This window comes from Aulonocara stuartgranti, assembly GCF_965226115.1.
Source record: "Aulonocara stuartgranti genome assembly, chromosome: 12".
Classification (NCBI taxonomy): Eukaryota; Metazoa; Chordata; class Actinopteri; order Cichliformes; family Cichlidae; genus Aulonocara; species Aulonocara stuartgranti.
Genome location: NC_138948.1, coordinates 13,125,725 through 13,148,969, shown reverse-complemented (window position 1 = coordinate 13,148,969; position 23,245 = coordinate 13,125,725). Strand labels below are relative to the sequence as shown.

At 39.8% G+C, this 23,245-nt stretch overlaps 1 protein-coding gene across 4 annotated transcripts in view; it reads right to left on the bottom strand.

The window, feature by feature from the left end:
• dmxl1 (Dmx like 1) overlaps window positions 1-8,544 on the bottom strand; it is a 61,904-nt gene extending 53,360 nt beyond the window's left edge. For 2 of the 4 annotated variants that reach the window (XM_082555799.1, XM_082555802.1), the window contains exons 1-3: window positions 8,112-8,544; window positions 6,471-6,713; window positions 5,245-5,370 (exon numbers count right to left, since the gene is read on the bottom strand). In XM_082555799.1, the coding sequence (XP_082411925.1) occupies window positions 5,245-5,370; window positions 6,471-6,557 (213 nt within the window). In that variant the 5' untranslated portion in view covers window positions 6,558-6,713; window positions 8,112-8,544. The remainder of the gene's footprint in view (window positions 1-5,244; window positions 5,371-6,470; window positions 6,714-8,111) is intronic. The other 2 variants (XM_082555800.1, XM_082555801.1) reach the window with 2 other exon arrangements.
• Between the last annotated feature and the right edge of the window lie 14,701 nt (window positions 8,545-23,245).

Here is a 23,245-nt window from a genome sequence, read left to right as displayed (position 1 = left end):
ATTCTAAAAGGCAGACACATTTATGCTGAGATCAAGTTCTGGGGATAAATCAGTCAATTCAACATGAGCCTGTAGAGCGACTGACAAAAAGAAAGAAAATGTGAGTTGTAAAAAATTAAGTCTCCCTCTCTGTGGTTATAATGATGACTACTCTTTGGTCTGATTTTCATAAACCCCCAACAGAGACTTTAAGATGGTATTATGCTAATATTTATGAATATTACAAGAGACATCTTAAGGCTCTCATGAAACCATTAACTTTACCAAGAAGAGATGAACAGTAGATTTGCAGGGCTAACTGTGATGGATGCAGCTTTTAAAAAGTTATTTTTACTGCTTTATGATGTTTGTAGAGATCGCTTGCTCCACCTCCATACTGACTTTCTTTATTTGATTTCTCATCGCAAGTAGACATACATTTCTCAAAATAGTGTAGTAATATTTATGCTCTAGACACCTAATTAGCCTTTAAAATAATGTATTTGGAAAATATATCCTTAATAGGAACAACTTACTAAAGCTCATAAAATGATATGAAGTGCTACAACACTTAAAGTATGAGCACAAAGGATGTACTATGTAAACTAAAAGCATTGCAAATATCACAGTGAGCAGAGGGCAATGAAGTGGAAATGGCAAGCAGACCAACTTGGCATACTTAAACAGATGCTAGACCATGCTGGAGGCGTGTGTGGGTAGTTCTGGCCCAACGGATTGGATTTAAGGTCACAAGGGAAGAAGTGAACGACTGGTTGAGCATGTTTTATATTTATTTAAATTATTGCAGTGTTGCCTGCACTTTTTTAAAAAAAGGCTACCACCCTCCCTAATTAAAAACTAATCCCAGTTCATTAGAATTCTGCTATATGATCTTTATTATCAGGTTTATGCAGATGTTGCAAGCTGCTTTTGTGGCTCCTTTTGCAGCAATGCTACTTACCAACAAGCAGAACTGTGAGTACTCGACTGCATAATGACTGTTGCCATTATGTGCCAAGTTTTGTTTCCAGAGACACAAGAAATGTGTAGTGTATTAAGAAAGAATCTAAATTCTGTGTTATTTTATCCTCTTCCTTTTTTCTTTTTCTTTTTTTTTACTGAAGAATCAAATTTAAATTCATGAAAAGAAGCCACTGTACAGGGTGAATATCTTGTAAATATATATATATATATATATATATATATATATATATATATATATATTTAGATTTAAATATATACAAATAAATAAATACAGCCTGAGACAAGTAAACAGTATCCACGAGGGACAACCTTTAAAGTAAAATTGTCAGCAGAGCCCAAAGTTGATAGAAGAGTCATACTCTTACGATGAAAACTTGAGATGATATATTGGTCAATATCAGTCTACTGACTGTCTTTAATACTCAGATAAAAGAAGACAACATATTAATGGCAGCCACTTATGGTTATGGCTTAGTCACACAAGTAAAAATTGGCCATCTCCAGCGGTCCACCTCCAAATGGCTCTCGCAGGTAGCCTTGCCTGGTGACTTTTTGCATTTGGTAATCAATTATAAACAGCTGTGGCCACTAGAGCTGGGCGATATGAGATTTTTTCATATCACGATATGTTTTTTTCATTTCAGGCGATAACGATATCTATCACGATATAAGCCAAATAACTATATTTGTAAGATTTAAATGTGCCGTTGCTCACAAGTAAAATGTGAAATAATCAGCAGCTTGTTTTTATTTAAATATTTATTTCCCATAATAATTTCAACAGGGTAGATGTACTTAAGGAACATGAGACTTTTTCAGATAAATAAAGGCAAATATTGCAAACTACACAAAAGGCAGCCGCTAAAGCGTTTAAGTTTCAAAATAGAACAAACGAAACAGACTAAATTGTCAATTCCACTTAGAAACAAAATATTAATTCTAAAAATAAATCTTAGTTTGTTTTACAGAAGAACAGACAAAACTGACTAACTTTTGTCAATATCAAATAAACTGAGAACTAAAAGGAAATTCTCAATCTCTCCTTGTTGTATAGCTTAGCTTTTCAAACAGTTTTAACAGTTACTTTAGTCTGACAAAAGCCGAATGACGAATTAGCGCTTCCAGTCAGAGACTGAGGCTACGTCCACACGTACACGGGTATTTTTGAAAACGGAGATTTTCCGTTTTCGTTTTAAAAAAGAATCCCGTCCACACATAAAGGCAGAAATGAAGGAAAACGCTGCTATGAACATGCCAAAGCAGCAGGTGGCGCTAGATTCCTAACCGTGCCGAAATGTTGGCCAATCAGAAGTCTAGAAGCCTCGGTGGGAAAAAGTAAACAAAGCTGGGGCATAGAAGCATAACCGAGTCGTATGTGTGGACGGACAGTAACTGTGTATATGTAAGCATTTAAACACTGCAGAGAGTAGAATTAACAGTATTGTAGAAATTCATTTCACCGAAACAATAACGTGGCGCACAGTGTGACGCATGCACCAGTTTATTGTATTTCCAGACTTGCTTTCGGCACAATTTACAGTGCACGCTACTCTGTTTTTTGTCAGACTTGAAATAGCCGAAATACCTTCACACTACGGAACTTCTATGGCTCTTCCGTTCGACAATCTCTCCGGCATTGGAACCATCATCTGTTTTCTCTTCGGTCATGCTCGGTTGATTTTTCTAGTCGGCACACTCATTTCCTCCATTATGCGCTGGCTCCATTACCCGCCGGCTGCTTCCCAAACAAACACACGTGCGGCTTGGTACTTGTGCTGTACGTAACGCGACGTGACGCTGCGGCTGTGATTGGTTCGGTTCTGCGCTACGATACTTGATTTGGATTGTCTGACCTTTTTTTTTTTTTTTTTTTTTTTTTTAAAGAGGACAAGAGCGGCGAGGTCTATCGCGATAGCTTGATTTCTCTATCGAGTAAAAGTTATATCGCGATACATATCGTTATCGTTCTATCGCCCAGCTCTAGTGGCCACTAACTGATTAACCAAATGTTGAACGTGCAACACTTTCAATCTTTAGCTGACCGCTTTTGATCATAAGGCAATCGCAGAGGTCACCTGCTATGAGTCTCCAAACATTTGTGGTCTGACTGCAGAGTAACTGATATGAAGCTCAGAAAGAATGGCAAGCGTCAGTCAGATTCTTTAAATTGCAAACTTAATTTTTTAAGTAACGTTATGCATTTCCTCATTTTCCTAAGAACTTTGCAACTGCAATGACATCACTATCTACTTCCTTAATTAGGTCCATCAAAGCAAATGCAAAAGAAAATCTTTCATCGTCTTTGTTCTGCATATGAAATGGGAAAGGCAATTAAGAACAGAACAGAAAGACTACATTAAATAACTACATCTTTTTTTCTTAAATGCAAATTACAATCACAGAAGATCTTTTGTTTGTGCCCACATTAAAGGACTTGTCAGTGACAACAGCAAATGCACTTGCTGTACAATCACCAGCTTTACTGGGTGGTTTTTACTTCACTTAGAGCTGATGATGGGAAGCTCGAGTTCATTAAGCTGCCCATTGATGTTGCCCGCAAGTGACTTTCCTGAAAGCATAAGCTGCCAACACTTAAGACAGCAGTAGAGATTGCTAATAAGTTGCACTGCAAAACAGCTAATATACCAAAACAACTAAAAACAGCAAGTCACAAAGTGGAACTTGCTTACCACTCAATATAATCAACCACACGTGTGTGGTCATTATATTAAAGTAAAAGAAAACGGTATGTCATGGGGCCCTGCAATGTTTAGCACCTTCTGCTTTTTTTCTTTTTAATTTAATTATGGGTCAGATGTTTTTTCAAACATTAAAGCTAATTTATAGTTGATCGTTGCTTTGTCCCATGTAACCAAAAGACAGTTTATGGGTTTGGAATGAATATAATGTCTTATAACTTTATTCAAGGCTGGAACTAAAATATATTTAAACTCCATTTTTCAATTAATTTGTCTAAAAAACAAAACTTTTAAAAAGCCATTCAGAGCACAAACGAATACCCTAAAATGATATACAACAAAGACAAGCACTGAATCTGCACATTTTCTAAGCTCAAGCAACTAAGTGTTTGGTATTTTTATGTGGAAAAATAAATATAATTAAAACAATTAATGAGCTATAAATAGGGCTGGGCCATATCATACCGTTCACTGTAATAATGTTGGGCAATAATAAGAAAATGAAATATCGCGATAGAATATGGGTAAATGCGCATGCACCGTGCCTTTGTTTTCATATGCGCATGGCGGAAAAAGCATGGCGGCGATGGAGAATGAGAAGGGCGAAAGTGGATCGTTGAATGAAACGGATGAACCAGAATTGGTTTGTAAAAATGCTGCAACTTCAGTGGTGTGGAACTGGTTTAGCTTTCATCCGTCAGATACACAACACAGCACTATTTTTGGTAGAGCGTGCTAGCACGCCGTCGTTATTACGTGTTGTTTGGAAAATACGGCACACTTAAAATCAATCCTTTGATTTTTCTGAAAATCGACAGTGCCCCTTATGATCCTGTGGGCCTTATGTATGAATTCTGGTTGTGTTTACTGACCTCGAAACGATTTTATGTCGTACACGGCGCTCAAAAATCTGTCAAATGTTTTAGTACAACTTTGCTAAGCTACGAAGCCGCACCGCTTGATGGATTGTCGGGGCATTACAGCTATCGTAGGCAGGAACCTCGCAGAGTGATACTTACTGTGCTTCAACATAATATTACTGTATTGTGTGTGTGTATAACCTTTTTTTAAGTTTTGTGGATATTATACATGGTTATGCTGAGGATATGTTGGCCAATTTCCACTGGAAATGCCTTTTGGTTAAACTGTCAGCAAGGAATTTGCATTTGCACTGTAAAATATTTATGTAACTTTAATGCAAATAAAAAACAGCTGCTTCTTTAAGTGAAAATACATTGATGGGGTTTTTTTTTTTGCACTAATAAAGTTGTGGAGTTGTAAAGTATTTTGTCTAGCGTCAATTATATCGTCAGTTATATCGTTATCGCAAATTTTCAAATGTATATCGTGATAAATATTTTTGGTCATATCACCCTGCTCTAGCTATAAATATATGTTATCGTCTAATGGTCTTACATAATTACTCTATGTGGCAAACCATTTATCTTTTACTGAAATCTGGCTCCATTTATTTTCACTGGGATTTGCTTTAGTTACATCACTGGGATCTCACGCTTGCGCATTCAAGCACAAGTCAGCCTGAGGACCCCAGTGAATAAAAGCACCACACCGTTGGTCTTACCTGTCCACCCTGCAATGAGCAGTCGACACAGCCGACCTGTATGTTGCCATGTTTGGCCCCTGGGATGATCTGCAGTCGCTCAAAATCACTGCCCAAAATCACCACGTCACAACCTGATGCATAGGCCTATCAAGAGACAAGACAGTGAGAGGGTTAGAGAAATGAACATAAAACTCTAAGATTCATCCGGCCAGGATTGCATGAAGGGTCACTTGAACTGCACTTGTCCCAGAGCTATTGTCAAGGCATCAAACATGCCATCATATGACAGCCCTCAAGTCCAAGCAGATAAGATTAGAATTCCATGCTCTATTTCTGTGGCACTCAAAAGGAGCTCCTCACATGAACTGTGATTCACTATGACTTTTCCTCTTTCACAAGAGGACATAAGGACAATAATGGCTCCCCGATTAATCCATTCCTGAAAAGCATGTTGCCAGTGTCTGAAATTAGCACTCTGACTCACCTGTCAAGGGGTCAGGTAGACAAAATCCATCAGTAAGGTTTTGTTTTGTTTTGTTTTTTTATACCAGTCTCATGAGATGGAATTACATTTTGAATAAAACCTACCCTTGAAGGAAAAAAGAAGTTGATTTCAGCCATCAATGCTCTGAAAAATTAGAGCATTAAAAAACGTAATGTAATCTAATTACTCTAATCAACTTAAATCTCCTTTCTTCACTGTTCAGACTCTACTGCAATCACATTCTTCTTTGCATGGTCTCAAAGGTTTGGCCGCCTCCTCACAAACTCATGACACCACAGAATGACCAGTACAGGCAGGTTTTCACATACTGGTGATTAGTTGGTGTTTATTACTTACTTCGAGGCAGAGCTGGGTGACAGCAGAACATACAATAACATTTTGACAAATAATAAAACAATGACACAGAAAGCCTATAATACAGCAGAGACTTTCATTATTGTTGTTGTTTTTTAATTACATTTATTTTATTTACAAAGTTGCCACCAGTGTGGCGAACATTTATGTAATTCTCTAATAGAGTTTTAAGCTTTGAGATCACATGTATTTCAGCTTCTGTTTTTCATACATAACAAAGTCCCAAGCCCATTAAACAACTTTGTGCGGTACATTAGCACATTAGGTTTCAAAGGAATCTGCTAGGAAATCTGCTATTGTGACAAATCAGTTTAGCCACCCCCCATGAATCAAAGCTCCTAAACTGCTGAGGGGGGAAATACTTCCAGAGTCTGAAATATCTTACCGTGAATGGCACATTGTTGACGCTTCCTACAGAGAAACAGTTGTCTCCAGGGTTGACAGCTCCCGTAAGGACCTGATGGAGATTCATGACTCTTGATTATAGTCCACGTGTTATCCTTCCTCTTCTTGCCCTTTTCACAGAACCCTCCCACTCCAGGTGAGATTCATGGGAAACCATGAGAAGGATTTGCTCATCTTTGTGCGTAACCTATAATTTCACATCAGCAGCATCACTACAGACTTGCTGTCACAAGAAGAAGAGGAGGAAGAGATAAACAGCACATGATTTGGTTCAGTCAGCGTCAAGCCTCAAGTACATTACCGACTCCCGGATATTGACTGCAAATTAATTTTAACACTCAGCACTTGTAATATTAGCATGGAAGAAATACATGTCTCTAAACAGTCTTTGTCAAACCACACTATGAAGGCAAGAGATTCAGTAATCTTAAAAATATTTTGTAAAAGAGCCTTGGTGTACCTTGGTATTAGTCTTTTTATTTAGCAAACAGACAGCTTAGCAAACTGGCACCAAAGCTCTTCTGATCCCCGTGACCCATCTCCGAATTTAAAAATGCACACCATTAGTTCAACATCAGCACTTTTAGAGGTTATAACCAAGAGGGCTTTAATTGAAAGAGATATGCAGTCAGCTTGGCAGACCAGTCTCTAATTGTGCTAGAAAAGTATTCAGAATCTGTAATAAATGGAGTAACAACCAGGACGGATAAAAAGTGATAGGGGCTAAAATATGAAGGGTATTTTTCACTGTGGCTAAAATTGGGAGCACTGCAGAAGCAAGGTGATGGTGTAGCTCATGTTTTGCTAGCTCTGTGCACATTATCTAGTTACAGGAGGGAAATTTGAAACCACTGTCAAAGGTACATATTTGCACATAGCTGAAACAGCACTGACTGTCTTAACAAAAGACAAATACAAAACAGTTCTCCCAGAGTTACTGTTCCTTCAGTAACAGGAACAGATGTGGGATTTAAAAGGGTTCACTAATTACACTTTAAAAAAAACAGTATTTCACCTTTGTGTATTTGGCAGCGAAGTAAATTCAATACAAGGAGTCCATTAATCAAAAGGGTGCAGGGAATTTGTACGGAGGGTTAAATGGATCACCGGTGCAGGTTACACCTTACTGTAACCCTACGAGCCCGGTTAATCAACTTATCATACAATCAAGGGCTGAACAGTCTGAAAATCACACGTCTAAACAAGTATAGATTACGTGTCGACCGCAGGTGCGCTACTGAAAATAATGAACGAAAAGTTTCAGAGACAGTTTTAACGATTCAAAAATTTAACGCTACAGAACAAAAATAACACCACCAGAAGGATAAAAAAATCCACGTCAGAGGGGTTAACATATGCTTCCTGTGCTGTGGCAACTCACGTGATAACGTTTCACAAGCCAGCGCATTAAGACACAGCTACCGATACCTCATCTGACTAGCATTTTTTTCTCCCGTTTAGACAAAAGCGTGCATTTAGCTCACTGTCACTGTGCAAAAGCAGACATTTCATACATGTTTTCAATCCCTCCAGTCGTAACGCTAACTTAGCTGTCAAGTTTAACTAGCTATCAGCAGTCTTTCAGGACACACAGTAACACCACCAGTAATGATCTGCTTACCTTATGCTGCTGCTTCTTGACATCTCCTGCAGATATAACATCAACGGTTACTCCCGTCGCCTGATGTTTTCGGTGAATACAGTTATAATCTCACGGATTCGGTCTTAGTTTAGCTAGCTTTTGCTAGCGTTAGCTCGCACTAGCCTCTGAAGCTCGCTCTCTGAGCAGGCTCCTAGGCTACAACGCTAGCACTATGTCACTTATGGCGCACATTTGCCAAACAGTCAATACTTTACGAGAGAAGGAACTATCTATTGACTCAAAATGTTGACTCTGAGTAGGAGTCACCCTCTGCCCGAGGTTAGCAAATAAAACCCTTCCAAAGAGGAAGCTTTTCCTTATGTTGAAGATATGTGATGATAATGACTGTTTCGCTGCAAAGCATCGTGGGTCTTGTAGTTTTAAAACCGTGCTCGCACTCTCGCACGTGACGTTCAGGCACACAGGCTTTTACAGTTGTAGCTAACACGTTTTGCGTTGTTTTTCGTGGGTGCATTGGCTTGTATAGAGAAGGTAAATAGTTAAACACAGCCATACCTGGAGATGGTTGTATTTAACGTTTTTCTTTTCCACTTTAAAAATGTAAAAACGTAAAAATATGACTTTTATGTTGTTTGAACTTTGTCCCCAAAATTTTACAGTAGCACTATCATACAGTAGGAGTATTTTTGAGCACTGTACTGACTGTAGGTTGACCAGTTCATAACTAAAACGTGTGGGGTAAGGAATATGCCTGTATGAGGGACTGGGATCTTACCCAATAATGAGAGGTTTAAACTGTTGATACATCTAACACAGCTCTGTCATCAGTCATTTGAAGGACTAATACTATATTTAATAAGTGAAAACTTTAGCTGTAAATGACAGCTAAAGTTTGTATTCATAGAATGGCTATTAAAGCTGTTAACTCATCCCCTTTTGAGCTGTATTTTTCTTCTTTGGGTAAAATATTTTTAAAATATTTGGAAAACTATAACCTTTGAAAATGTGGGGCGTTTTCTCAATTTTTGGGAAACAAGAGGTAAAAATACTTAGCAGTCCCACACAAATTTGGACACCTAGGCCACCTAACTACATTTACACAGCTGTGAAAAAGTATTTGCGCCTTCCTGATTTCTCAGTTTTGGGTTTTGTTTTTTTTGGGGGGGTGGGTTGAGGGGGCTGGATTGTGCATATTTGTCACACTTCATCACCAAAATCAGAATCAGAATCAGAATCAGAATACTTTATTGATCCCTGGGGGAAATTTTTTTTTGTTACAGTGCTCCATTTTAAACCAACATTAAGACAAGACAGACAATACACTAACTAAGAATAGTACAATATATACATATATATACATACATACATACATAAGTCACTCATAAATAAATAGTTGGAAAAGAAACATGTGTAGTTGTAGCAGCAAACAGTGTGTTAAGTGGATGCGTTGTACAGGGAGATGGCCACAGGCAGGAATGATTTCCTGTGTCGTTCAGTGGTGCTTTTCGGTAATCTCAGTCTCTCACTGAACGAGCTCCTGTGACTGACCAGCATGTCATGGAGTGGGTGGGAGGTGTTATCCAACATTGTCTTTATCTTGGACAGCATCTGCCTCTCCGACACCACCTTGAGGGAGTCCAGCTCCATCCCCACAACATTGCTGGCCTTACGGATCAGTTTATTAAGTCTGTTGGCATCTGCGACCCTCAGCCTGCTCCCCCAGCATGCAACAGCATAGAGGATCGCACTGGCCACAACAGACTCATAGAAAATCCTCAGCATTTTCTGGCAGATGTTGAAGGACCTCAGTCGCCTCAAAAAATAGAGACGACTCTGGCCCTTCCTGTAAAGTGCTGTGGTGTTTTTAGCCCAGTCCAGTTTATTGTCAATGTGTACTCCAAGGTATTTATAGTCCTCCACAATGTCAACACTGACCCCCTGAATTGAAACAGGGGTCAAGTGTTTCCTGGTCTTCCTGAAGTCCACGATCAGTTCCTTGGTCTTTGCCACGTTGAGCTGCAGATGATTCTGCTCACACCATGTGACAAAGGAGTCGACCACAGCCCGGTACTCTGTCTCATCATCCCTGCTGATGCATCCAACCACCGCAGAGTCATCAGAAAACTTCTGAAGATGGCAGGTCTCTGTGCAGTGGCTGAAGTCTGTGGTGTAGAGGGTGAAGAGGAAGGGGGAGAGGACAGTCCCCTGTGGTGCCCCTGTGTTGCTGATCACCTTGTCAGACACACACTGTGGGAGACGTACATATTGTGGTCTTCCTGTCAGGTAATCAACAATCCAGGACACCAGAGAAGCATCCACCTGCATCGCTGCTAACTTATCACCCAGGAGGGTCGGCCTGATGGTGTTGAAAGCACTGGAAAAGTCAAAAAACATGACCCTCACAGTGCTCGCCGGCTGGTCCAGATGGGTGTAGACACGATTGAGCAGGTAGATGATGGCGTCCTCAGTTCCGAGACGAGGCTGATAAGCGAACTGAAGGGGATCCAGGTGTGGTCTTACTATGGGTCGCAGCTGGTCCAGGATGAGCCTTTCCAGGGTCTTCATGATGTGGGAGGTCAATGCCACGGGCCTGTAATCCTGGGGGCCACTGGGACGTGGCGTCTTTGGTACAGGGACGAGGCATGATGTCTTCCACATCACCGGGACCCTCTGCAGACTCAGACTCAGCATAAACAGTTTATGAAAGACTCCACACAGCTGGGGGGCACAGGTCTTGAGGACAAGGGGACTCACTCCGTCTGGTCCAGCAGACTTGCCTGAGTGAAGTCTCCTCATTTGCATCTCAACCTGGTATTGAGTGAAGGTGATGGGTGGGGGAGGGGTGTCAGGAATCTCACAGGAGGCAACAGCGCCATGTGACGAGAGAGGCTGGCACAGTGGTGTGGTTCTGGATTCCAGGCTGACTACAGGTGAGGTTGTGGGGGTAGGAGCAGACACTGTGGTGTCGAATCTATTGAAAAACAGATTCAACTCATTGGCTCTATTCTCACCTCCCTCAGTTCCCCTGCTGTTGGTTGGCCTGAATCCAGTGAAAGAAACCAAACCAAACCAAAATGCAGTTTCAAATGATGATTTAATTTATTAAGTAAAAAAGTTATCCAAACCTACCTGGCCCTGTGTGAAAAACTACCCCCACCCACTCATTAAATCATTAATTAGCTAAAAAAAAAGGCAAAGGATAATAACATCTAAGAGTAATCTAAAGAAACTCAAAAACAGGTTATGTCACGGTCTGCGGAGGCAGACCGTGCGGGAATGTGTATGGTGGACCCAGGTGCGAACACAAGCGAGGATGCAGGAGTGGATTTAAACAAAAGCGAGCCTTTTATTATGGCTGATGAAAGGAACAAAACAGAGTGAAGGCAGCATATGAGTAGTAGCTCAACAGAAACCTAAACTGGACAAACTAAGGAAAGGCTATGGCTGGAAATACGGAACACAGGGGGTGGGAACACAGACGACGCGACACAGACTGTATGAAACACAGAGACTAAATACACATGAGGGATGATCAGGGGAAGTGGATGCACACGGGGAACACAGGTGACACTGATAATCATAACAAGACACGGCAGGAGTGAACGTAACACTGATGGGAGATGGGCAAAGTAAAACAAGAAGTACACAGAGGTTCAAACAGGAGGAGAGAGAGCACGGGGAGAACGCAGACATAACGGGCTGGGGAAAACATAGAATAAAACACAAAGAGAGACGAGGGCTCATAAATACACAGAGGGGCACACAGGGGGTAAGAGTCACGAAGGGAAAACACATAAGGAACAACGTAACAGATCAACCCAGGAAGCATGGCCTAAATAAAGAACAAAATACAAAAATACATGAAAACTAAGAATACTGGGCCCACATGGCCCAGGACCATGACAGGTTAGATACAAAGTCACTGACGTGTATGAGTGTGGCAAGGCTTACAGTAAACCACAGTAAGAGCCATTATCCACAAATGGAGAAAACTTGGAACAGTGGCGAACCTCCCCACTACCAAAATTACTTCAAAAGCATTTTGACTACTCATCCAGGAGGTCACAAAAGAACCCATAAAGGACTGAACAATAAGATTGAGGCCAAAAAAAATTGCATCCATGGGAGAGTTCCAAGGAGAAAACTGCTCCTGACCAAAAACAGCACAAAGGCTTGTCTCACATTTGCCAATAAAAATCTTGATGATGATCCCCATGAATTCTGGGAACATATGGGTTTGTGACCCATTACATCTGGCCTAAAATAAACACGGTGTTTTATAAAAAAAATAACATCATACTCACAGTCAAATGTGGTGGTAGTGTGATTGTCTGGGGTTGCGTCAGGACCTCGATGACTTGCTGCAGTTGATGGAACCATGAGTTTTGCTCTCTACCAGGAGGAGAATATCCAGCCATCAGTTTGTACCCTGACCATGTATGCTCAAAAACCTTCCAGTGTGGCTGAATTAAACAACTGTGCAAAAAATAATAGGCCAAAATTCCTTTACGGTGATGTGATGTATCACAAATGCTTGATCACCATCAGCTGAGATTTGGAATCTAGAGAAGTCTGAGTTCTATGTGAGACTTGTAGCTAAAAAGCCACTGTTCAGATGTGGAATCAAGATGACGCCTCACTTCAGCCCTGAAAATGTGTGCAGAAAATAGCAGCAGGTTCAGTGGACTGATGAGTCAAAATGTTGAATCCTTACCACTAACAGAAGCCAGTTTGTTCTCCAAAGGGCAGACGATTTATGCAAGGAGTGTAGTCTAAGGATCCCTCAAGGCTTGGGGTGTAATTTTGGCAAGTTTGACAATTTGGTCAAAATTATCTGTCTCTTCAGTGTTGAGAAGTACAAATCCACCAGGGAAGCATCTGATGAGCCCCAAATGAATTTGGAAGCATAACAATGATCCAAAAGAATCAAAAAGCTGCATCATCAATTGAAAGAAGTCCCACAGAGCCCTGATTTCAACATTCTGGAGTCAGCATAAGGATAGTGAAACAGCCTAAATACATGAAGTAATGTGGGGAAGTTTTCCAAGATGGTGTAACAGCCTAACTCCCAAAGTAAATGGAAAAACCATGCAACTCTTGGAGAACTGATACTAATTTTTAAAGAGAAGGCATGATCTCAGCAGCTGTAAGTAATGCCCAATTATTGTTTTTGTTAAAGGTAAATAAATATTGGTCCTTGCTTGACCAAGACTCCAAAGTGTATAAGTGAGGCGACTGAATTTCTTGTATTAATTACAAATAACCACAGGGTGTCATTGTTGTTCAGCACACTGCATTCCAGTTTATTTTCACCAGTCGGAATGATTGAACCATTAGGCTATTAGGCCTAATGATGTGATGCTTTTCATTTCCTCATGTCGCACCTCTATAAATACTTTGTGCTATCGCCTTTTTGTCTAAAGCAATATAATTGGATGGAAATGCATTGAATTTTAGTGAATGAGCACAGTATAACTGTAATCTCATAGAGGCCCATGCTCTGTGATAATTTATCCCACAGATAACTTCTTAATGTGCACTATATTTTCACAAATTCTGCTTGAGCTCCACTGTAATGAGCAAAGCAGTGTTGAACGGGGATGAAAATGAGGATGGTGGGGAGTGCAGGCTTCAAACTCAATTAAGTCATGTTGAGATAAATGGGACAGACACTCTCCATTACTAATTAAAATGGCTGACATGTTAGTGACATTAGGGAAGGTTGACGGCGTTTAGCGATGATGAAATTGTTGACTTTCCAGTCAGGAAGTAGGTCACAGCATTATTAAAGATGATACTATAAGCTATTTCATACTGTTTTTTTTAAAAATATTCTTAACATTCATGGTTGATCAGCGTACTGCTGCCAGTTAAATGTAACCTATGTCTACTATACATGTAGAAAACTGACATGGGAGTCATTTTTGCACACAGGCTTGTGCACGCCCACGTATCTCTGCACCCACACACAATCCATCTTGCTGTATATTGTCACCCTGTCTCCTTTTACCATCTCAGTTTTCTAGCAGTGGGTTTGACTTTGAACACCATTCACAGAGAAAATAAAAGAGAAATTTTTCATAGACAAACTCTAGCCTGCAGTGTAGAAAGGATATTGCTGCTATTGAATGCTGTGAGTTTGACTAAGGGGGATTAGTTCTTTGGCAACATCTTTCTTTTTTTTAAAAAAAACAACAACTTTTTGCTGCAGAGATACAGTAGATGTGTGCCATAGTGTGCCTTTAAAAAAAATAAATGTTTGAGTTTTTATTTGAAACTGGAAATAGTACAGCTTAGTTACACATTTAAGCCAAAACAAGACCTTAATGACAGAAGATACTGAATTACTGACCAAAAAAAAGAGTGTGTTGTATTGAGCTTCCTGCACCCCTCTAGTCTATTTCAGTAATAGACGTGCCAAGCTAAAAGTTAGAAGAGATCAAATGTCTCTGTGCAAGATGTATTTGTTAGCATCCCTCAAAACCTACAAGATAGTACATCTATGGAAAATGGGAAGAAAATTTAGGTTTTAAAATACTGGGTAGGATGGAATACATGCTCTACATGTTATGCATTATTGTACTTTTAGAAACTAGTTTACATTAATCAATAGCAAATTGTAACAAATTAAGTATGTGTGAATGATTTGTTCATATATAACTACTTTGTACTTTTTGGAAAATACTATACACTCTGCCAAAGATGCAGATGCAATTTCAAGACACAACATGGTTGAAGGGTGTCTCCCCGGGTCTCTTTTTTACTTCTCACATATTTCATAATTTGCATTTATTGGCCATTATCAATGCCAACATTCATATATATTGGCAAAAAGGTGATACGTGACCTATTGACAAATCAGTCAAGCTCTTTGTTACTCTAATTTGGCTTATTTTTAACAAGAACACAATCAAATGTTTTCATTGCATTGCTAAAATTGTTACTATATTATTATTATTAGTAGTAGTAGTAGTATTGTTTGAATTCCTTTAATAGCAATAAAAAGAACTATTGTGCATTTGTATAAAAAATTATTAGCTGTTAGTATATATTAAGTTTGTGATTCCTGCAATATATTAGCACCATTTAATTTCCTAAAGTGTACATTTTGTATTTTTTTTCACCTCGTGTTTGGATCTTGCGGTTAGTTTTGTATTTATGTACAGTAACACGCAGGTTATGTTTCTTTTAGTATTTTGTAGTTGCTCATAATATAGTATTTTATTTTTTTAATCTCTTTGTTATGTTTTCTGTTCTTTTTCCATGTCAGGTTGAATTGAGAATTTCAGACGTGGAAAGGATTAGTGAGAACATCTTGGTGTAAAACTAGACTGCAGAAGGTTCTCGTCTAATTAGGGAAGAATATGTTTTTTAAAAAGATACAAAACTTGTATTTTATTTTTCCATATTGAACAAAGACACAAGAGGGCAGTATTGAAACGTAAATAAATTCTCTCTTGGCAAGACTCTAAACTGACAAGGCACTGCAGTTTAACCTCACAGTCTAAATTCATATGCGGCTGCTGCATAATCCTATTGTTCCAATGAAAAAGGCACTGCATTATGAATGAAGGTGAAAACACCTCAAACCACTGGCCTGCTCGGTTTTTACAAACACGTAAAATTTAGTTTCAAATTAAAGCCAACATAAATCTTCATTATGAAGTTTGGATCGCGTTCCAGATACCGTGAACTGAGCCACAGAAGGTTGAATCAGTCCTTCCTAATGCATAATCCATGAGTTTTTATTTTTCCCTTGAAATCTGAGTTGCCTCTTTGAAGTGCTTTGTGGTGTTATTATACAGTGGTTTGACGAGTAATAATGTTGATGTCTTGTATGAACTGTAATTACTGGATCTGGAGGTAGGAGGGCAATGCCAAAATGGGGCTTGAAGTTTCAGTGTGGCCATGCTTTGATGTTTCATGGGTTGGGGGAAGTGGAGCAAAGCTGCTTTTTCACAGCAGAAAATTCCCACAAGGTGCTGAACTTTGTCTGACAGACAGGGACATAAGTAACTAACCCTAATGGAGCATAGCGGCGAATAAAACAACTGTTCTTTCACAGAGAATAGCCATTTAACATTTGGCTTCAGTAATCACAGAATGCTAAAGAGTCTCGTCGCAGTGTAATTAAGTGTATCCTTTAAACACTCTTTAAACGATAAGCTTTCATTTGGATGTGTATGTATAAAACTGCACTGAGAGGGATAATGGGCTTTGTTTGCACACAGTAAACCAAACCAGCTGCACTGCACTGCATGATAATATTGTTTTCACTGGTGCCATCTCTGGCAGGCTTTCTGTATTTGTAATCCACCAGCTCCTCGTCCTCAGTTCTATAATTTCAACACCGTCCTTCACTTCTGCGTAATACAGTGACCGGAGTGAAAGCGTCCTTGGCTGTGACTGTTGAGTCAACTGGAGGTGTGGTTATGTGTGTGCCCGTGTGTGTTTTTGGCTGTCAGCATGTGAGAGGGCCTGAGTACATCAGGGCATGTATCCATCTGTGCGTGCGCGTGTGTGTGAACACGTGTGCGTCATTGCATTAGAAGTCCGTGAGTGTTTTCTGTGTGTTTGTGTTGCTCTTGAGCACAGTCATCCCGCAGAGGTGACTGTGAAACGATGGGAACAGGCATAACCGATGGAGGAAGAGGGGTTAACGGGCAGGCAGCAGGATATCCCATCACATTCGGAGTGTTGCTGCTGCGCCCACTTCCTTTAACTCTTCCCAGCAGCTGGATCCAGGAAGAGGTCAAGAGGGGTCAGGCAAGCTCCTCCCTCTGTCATTATCCTTCCATCACCTGCCGTCCTCTCTGTGCTGACAACAAAACTTTCTCTTCTGTCTCTTTTCTCCTGACGTATGCTTCTGGTCTTTATGGCCCTCACCCTCTTATTCTCTCTGTGTGACACTGCCTTTATGATTTTCGCATCATTTCTCCCCTCCATCTGGTCTCCAGTTTTCCCCTTTCCTAGCCTTTTATTTGTGTCTTTTTCCTCTTTTGATAGCCCTTTTGATACGGAGAATTTATGGGGTCCCTCTTGCTGTGAGATTTTTTTTGTTTTTTTTTTATATTCTTGCAGTTTATCTCTAGATCGCGACTGAGATACTATACACCCAGTACTGCTTTCACAGACAGACTGGAAATTGAACAAAATTCTTTCAGAGGAGAATCTCTAGTGAGGAAGAGAGGCGAGGACTAAGTGTGTGCTGAGAGCCTAACACAGCCAAATGTGTGTCAAAAATCAAGCTGAAATCTGGGGCAAGTGGTAATGCAATATAGATGTTATGTCATCATAAATATTTGAAGATACACAACAATGTACTGTAATAGAATAATGTATGGGCATCGACTGGAATGAGCAACAGAGGTGATAATTTGACGTCTTTATATTCTCTGTCATGCAAATTTAAAGTCAGATCTTTCAGGATTGTCGCAAAACACGCCAGTTGCCTAAAAATGGGCCAAACCTTTATTGATATAACTCAATCTTTAAACAGCACTTCAATTCTTTAGCAAGGAGTTCAATATTTTAGGAAAAGCTCTATCTGTGAGTGGACCAGTCAAAGCTAGAAGCTGCTGATTTGCATCTTACTCATTAGATTTGAAGTTCAGATGCATTCTTTATCTCGTAGATGTCTTCTGGTTTTTAGAGGGAAGTTGGTGCTCAGTGGTTCACAGAGTATTTAAGCAGTATTTTCCCAGATGTGTTTTGACTTTCTTTGAACTCAAATCTCTTTGGCATCATTCTTTGTCTGGCTGCTTCCTCCTGTCTACGGAAATATGGAGTGAACTTGCTTAATGAGCAGATTTGAACAAAGATCACAGAACAGACATCCAGAACACATCTCTCTCAAACAACATGCGCCTGATAACAAATCAGAACCACTGTTGAAACTTTGTAGATGAAAAACATTTACCACAGGAATTTTCTTTCCTGCCTGTCTCACATTCAGAGCATTTACAAAATGTTCAAAGCTGCAAAGCTATTTTTGACGATTTCTGCCACCTTCACTAAAATGGTTTGTTATTAAGGTGGACATCGCACCTGCAAGTGCTATTTGATAAACAGAGTTCACTCCAATCGAGCTCGAATCAGGAATCACCTCACGTTTAAACCACTCGGCTCGCCGTGTTTTTCTGCAACATCAAATTATCTGTTAGTAGTAAAATGTTCAATCCAGCAGTTAGTGGCTGCGGCAGATTGTTGAGTTATAGCTGTTGAATATACCTGTAATGGCTCTGGTTGGGCCATTATCCTCCATGATATCTGGTTATTATCCCTGTCTGATTTATGCTGCTTCCGTCGACCCTCACCCACAGTGACCTACATTCCCTTTCATCTCACCCATCAATCATTTAGAAGTTCAAAGCTAAGGTCTGTCTGGGGAGGAACACATAGGGCTTGATCATAATGACATTAACTCTCGGATGAAACTGTGAAAAAAAATTCCCAGTATTTCTGGATCTAAACTTGCTTTTGCTGTGAAGCTGGGGACAGGAAGGGATACAAACTGCAATACAAGCTATAATAAAAACACACTGTTTTGCTAATCATCTTCAACACACAGAATTATCCAACTGTTATTAAGGGCAGCAGTAAATACAGTTCCCATGGTTTTTCATTGCAAAGTCCAATTTCGACTGGTTCTTTTACCACCTACTGTTACATGGATCACAACCACTCAGCCCCAACCAGAAACAAACATCAGCAATTCAATAGAAGCAACCCATTAGGACTTCCCAGAAAGCAGGATTGACTCTAACAGGAATCATACCAGAATATGTCGTTGAGTACAGGACATATTATTTACACAGAAACAAACAGACAGGCAGAGAGACATGGGCAGACAGGCAGAATGGCAATGAGATGGAAAAAGAAATTCCCAGGACTGAAAAATAGATGAACCTTATGGGTGTGTCAGTAGAGGCTAGATGACTTATTCAGTGGGGTCTGTGTGTACCTGTTATTAAATCAGCTACCATACACAAGGTGAAGTTTAAAGGTGGAGTTCGGGCACAAAATTGAGATGCTGGAGTTCAAATCTAGATTTGGAATTGGATCTGGATCAACAGTCTGGCATGAAGATGGGAATTATAATATACAGTGTCAGGGGAACATCTGCTTCCACTTTGTATGCCGTTGTAGTTCGTTGTAGTGACGCTGCGCTCTGCAGCATCATTTCCTCATAAAATCAATTTCACTCAACACCTGATATGCATTCGTGGGTGCAACAAGGTACACTGTACTGTACACAATTATCTTGCTTGCTCATGTAGACAGAACAAGGAGACAAAGGTCAGCTGCTTCTGGCAAAAAAAGTCATAGGATATAAACCTGGGAAAACTTTTTAAACCTTTCAAATAACCACAATTAACCTTTCTGTTGCATCAGGTCATGGAGATGAAGGGAACTCAGTCGATTATTCCATAACAATTGCTGGATGTCAAGTCCTGGTTTTGCACTCAACATGCTGCATGTGGAAGAAGGGAGCAGTTGTAAAGACATGAGGGACTTTTATGATGGTCAAATTGTTGGTGACTTAGACGAATGGGTTAGAGTATCTTCAAACAGCAATAGAGGAATAAATCATGAAGTGGCGACAAGGTGGTGGGGGAAGTGCATGACCAATGTGATCCGTGGCGGCTTCATGTCACATCTTACAGGCCTTAAGGGATCTGCTGGTTAGGTCTCGGGTCCTAGGCTTGAGAGGTTCGGAGTTGGCAGCACACAAAGGAACAACTGCTCATTAAACAGGAGTTGTCGTAATGTTTTGGCTTTGCTTTGTTTACATAATAAACTGACAGTCATTCAAAATCAGGTGCCTTTAATGATAAATTAGAGAAACGTCTGCTTTTAGTCAAATTTTCAAAGCAGTATCTCCTCATGTTGTGAAAAGAGAATTCTCAGCATAAAATGCAATGCCATAAAATCCCTTTTAAACTATACTGGAATGGAAAATATTTTACAAGTTACTGCATTCATAGTGGTTCGGAGAAACACAATTCATTTGCAAAAACTTTGCACTTTCTATTGGCTCCCCCAACACAGCAACTAAGAGGGCAAGTCAAACAAAATACCCACTCTTTTCCCAAAATGCATCATCTACTTTGTCACCCTAATAGTCAGACAAATGATATTGCAGGAGATTAAGCCTCCAATACCTCATTTTGCATTTCAGGTACATTATCAAGGACTTCTTGAGGAAATTTAGCAAGAAAAGTAACCCCTACATCACCAAAAAGCTGGAATTGCAAGACATTTCTGAAGCTTTAAGCCTCATTGCTAAAGTTTGAGACACTGGTTAAAACCTAAATAAAGAAGAGCTGCAGCCTATCTTAGGTGACAGCCTCTCCTAGTGTGAGACACCCTGGAGGTTGCCTGTCCATCACAGGTCTAACACAGAACGACATATACACTCCAGAGAGAAACCCCCTTGCTGCCAATATGCAGGACAGAGTGTATTAAACACTATTCATTTAAATAAACAGTAAATCCACATTTAGATTTTACCGTGTTTGCACCTACAGAAACAGAAATGAACGTACTGTATCCCAGTTTCTACGCACTTGTAGAATACTCTATAGTAAAAGTAGCATTTGCTCTTTCCCCTCCCTAATGTTTCTATTTTGTTTACTACTTCTACCTTTGTCTTATCATTCTTGCAGTTACCAGAAGTTACAGAATTACCCATCTGTTCTAAAATGAAAAAAATGTCAATAAACAGATTGGGGAACAAAATGAAAAACATAAAAATGTGGGGGGAAGCTAAAATGAAGCGTATTGCTCTAAGTGTAAGTACCTTCATAGACAATTTAAGGAAAGGGAATATTCATATTTGAGCACAGAGATTCATTCAGAGATTAACTATTTGAATAGAAGACTCCTGTAGTCTACCCACTAAGTATAAGACAATTTGTTATTGATCTGATAAAGTTCCTTAGGTGACATGATGACACCTACAAAGCTTAGGTGAGAGGGCTCAAACACTGGATCTCAATTTCAGAAAAACATATGTGGACCTCAGAATATTTTATCCCAGAAATAGAAAATTTATTCCAGCAATATTGAGGTTTGGTTATGAGGAACCATCTGGTTTGCTTGAACTCTCTTTCCATTTGCTGCTGACGTCAACAACCTCTCCCCTCTCCCTTTCAGACCTCATCAGCAGCATGACGTCCATTTGTGAGGGATAAGGGAGTAGGGAGCACACAGGCGCACATGGACAAGCACTCAGCCACCCCACCCATACACGCACACACACCAACACGAGTCTTTGTATCCAGGGCTTGAAAGGACGTTAGATTGACTTGCATATTAATTTCCTGGATACTTAGACAAACATAAGAGCTGCTTGCCCAACCCTAAACTTAAAGAATGTCTCCACCTTAAATTTTGAAAACTTTAATAATTGATATCACAGAGAATAGGCAGTACCAAAGGGAACTCGCCATCACATCACTATGTAAACAGCTGTATGTCCCCACAATAGGAGTAATACCTGGAGCACGTAGATACACATTTATTCATGCACACATGCACTCTGAATCCCATCTGAGATCCTAAAGACTGCTCTCTAACCATCACTCCTAGTTACAGACCTATCATGCAGAAATGCTAACTTATTCATGGCTTTCATGCCAACCTGGATGCAGAGAGGAAACTGAAGCTGGCTAGGGCAAGGCACAAGCTGCTGTGTGTCTGCATATATGCATGTGTGTTTGTGCACGGATAATCATTCTCACAGCAATCTTTTCCCCCGGATGCTTTACTTGGCCGTGTTTTACATCGATTTACGGTTATAGGTTAATTAATCAGAGATGAGTGCACTCAAAAACAGAGATGCACTCATTTGGGACATAAATCCTGATGTACTTGCCTCTGACTTATGGCTTTTAATATTTTTTGAAACTGTTGACTTCATATCCTTACTAGAATAGAAATACTGTGCTCTGCAGTGTCACATATTCATATTACTGTATCACCTCTTAGTGGGAGCATTTGTGGCCAGTTTGCAGTATCATAAAATTACAGGACACACACAAGCCCCTGATAAAAAAATGATGAAACATTGTGAAAAATGTTAAACTGCTGCTGTGTTAAACATTCAGAGTTACCGTTGTTCATATCCGTTATAAAGCAGAATAAAGTTCGTGCTTATGTTGCTGCTGCAGCAGCAGCTAGTCATTCCTGAATACAAAGCATTTTCTTTTATTTAGCTAACAGCCATTCTACTTGATTGAGTAGCACTGTTAGGGTAAAAATAATAACTAGAATTTTCCAGGAGACCAATTAAACTTGTGTGAAAGTGTCACTTACCAGTAACACTCGGTGCTAAAAATGTGGTGACAATGGGAGATCTGTATATCCTGTAATACTTAATATTGTCTCCCAATTATCATAATATCACCCCCGAACTTCATTGTCTCACTGTCTCTCTGTCTCTGTGTTTAATCTAGGTTAATGTGCATTTGTGCACATATATATCCACCTGTGAGTGACGTCTCCCTGTGAGAACTTTCAGGCATCTGATGATCGTTATTCCGCTGCTTACAGGCAACGGTTCCACATCGTTTTCATTTATATAATATATTCCTGTATTTCTGCATAAATTGACATCATCCAGGATCTGCAGAGCCTTCACTTCGGGTATTTGACAGTTACTTCACAAGGAGGAAATATAATAACAGATGTGTGATACACATAAACACAAAGACACACATGTGCACTCTGTAAGGAAAAGCAGAATATGTCCTTCTTAATTCCTGTGTTTTTGTTTGCTTGTAGGCATTGTTTTTAGTCACCAGTATGAACTATGTAAAAACAATCTGCAGCTAACTTGCTTTATTGGGTATCAGGTATTATAATAGCTTCCGTTTAGTGCAGAGAATAATTTGGTGTTGGTTAATTTAACACTGATGCTACACTGATTTTTTTTCAGATCATATTTTAACACAAGTATTATCCTTTTTGTGAAAACCAGTGAGAATATGCGTGCACTTTGCGACATATTAAATCCCAGTAGGTTGAATAAGCTATCCTGATGATAAATTGGCCTAGTGTCACCATGTAGCTTATTTTAGTAGAAATGCACACAAGTTTTGCAGAATAAGGAGTTCATTTTCTGTAGAAAGGGCAGTAACTTGCAATGT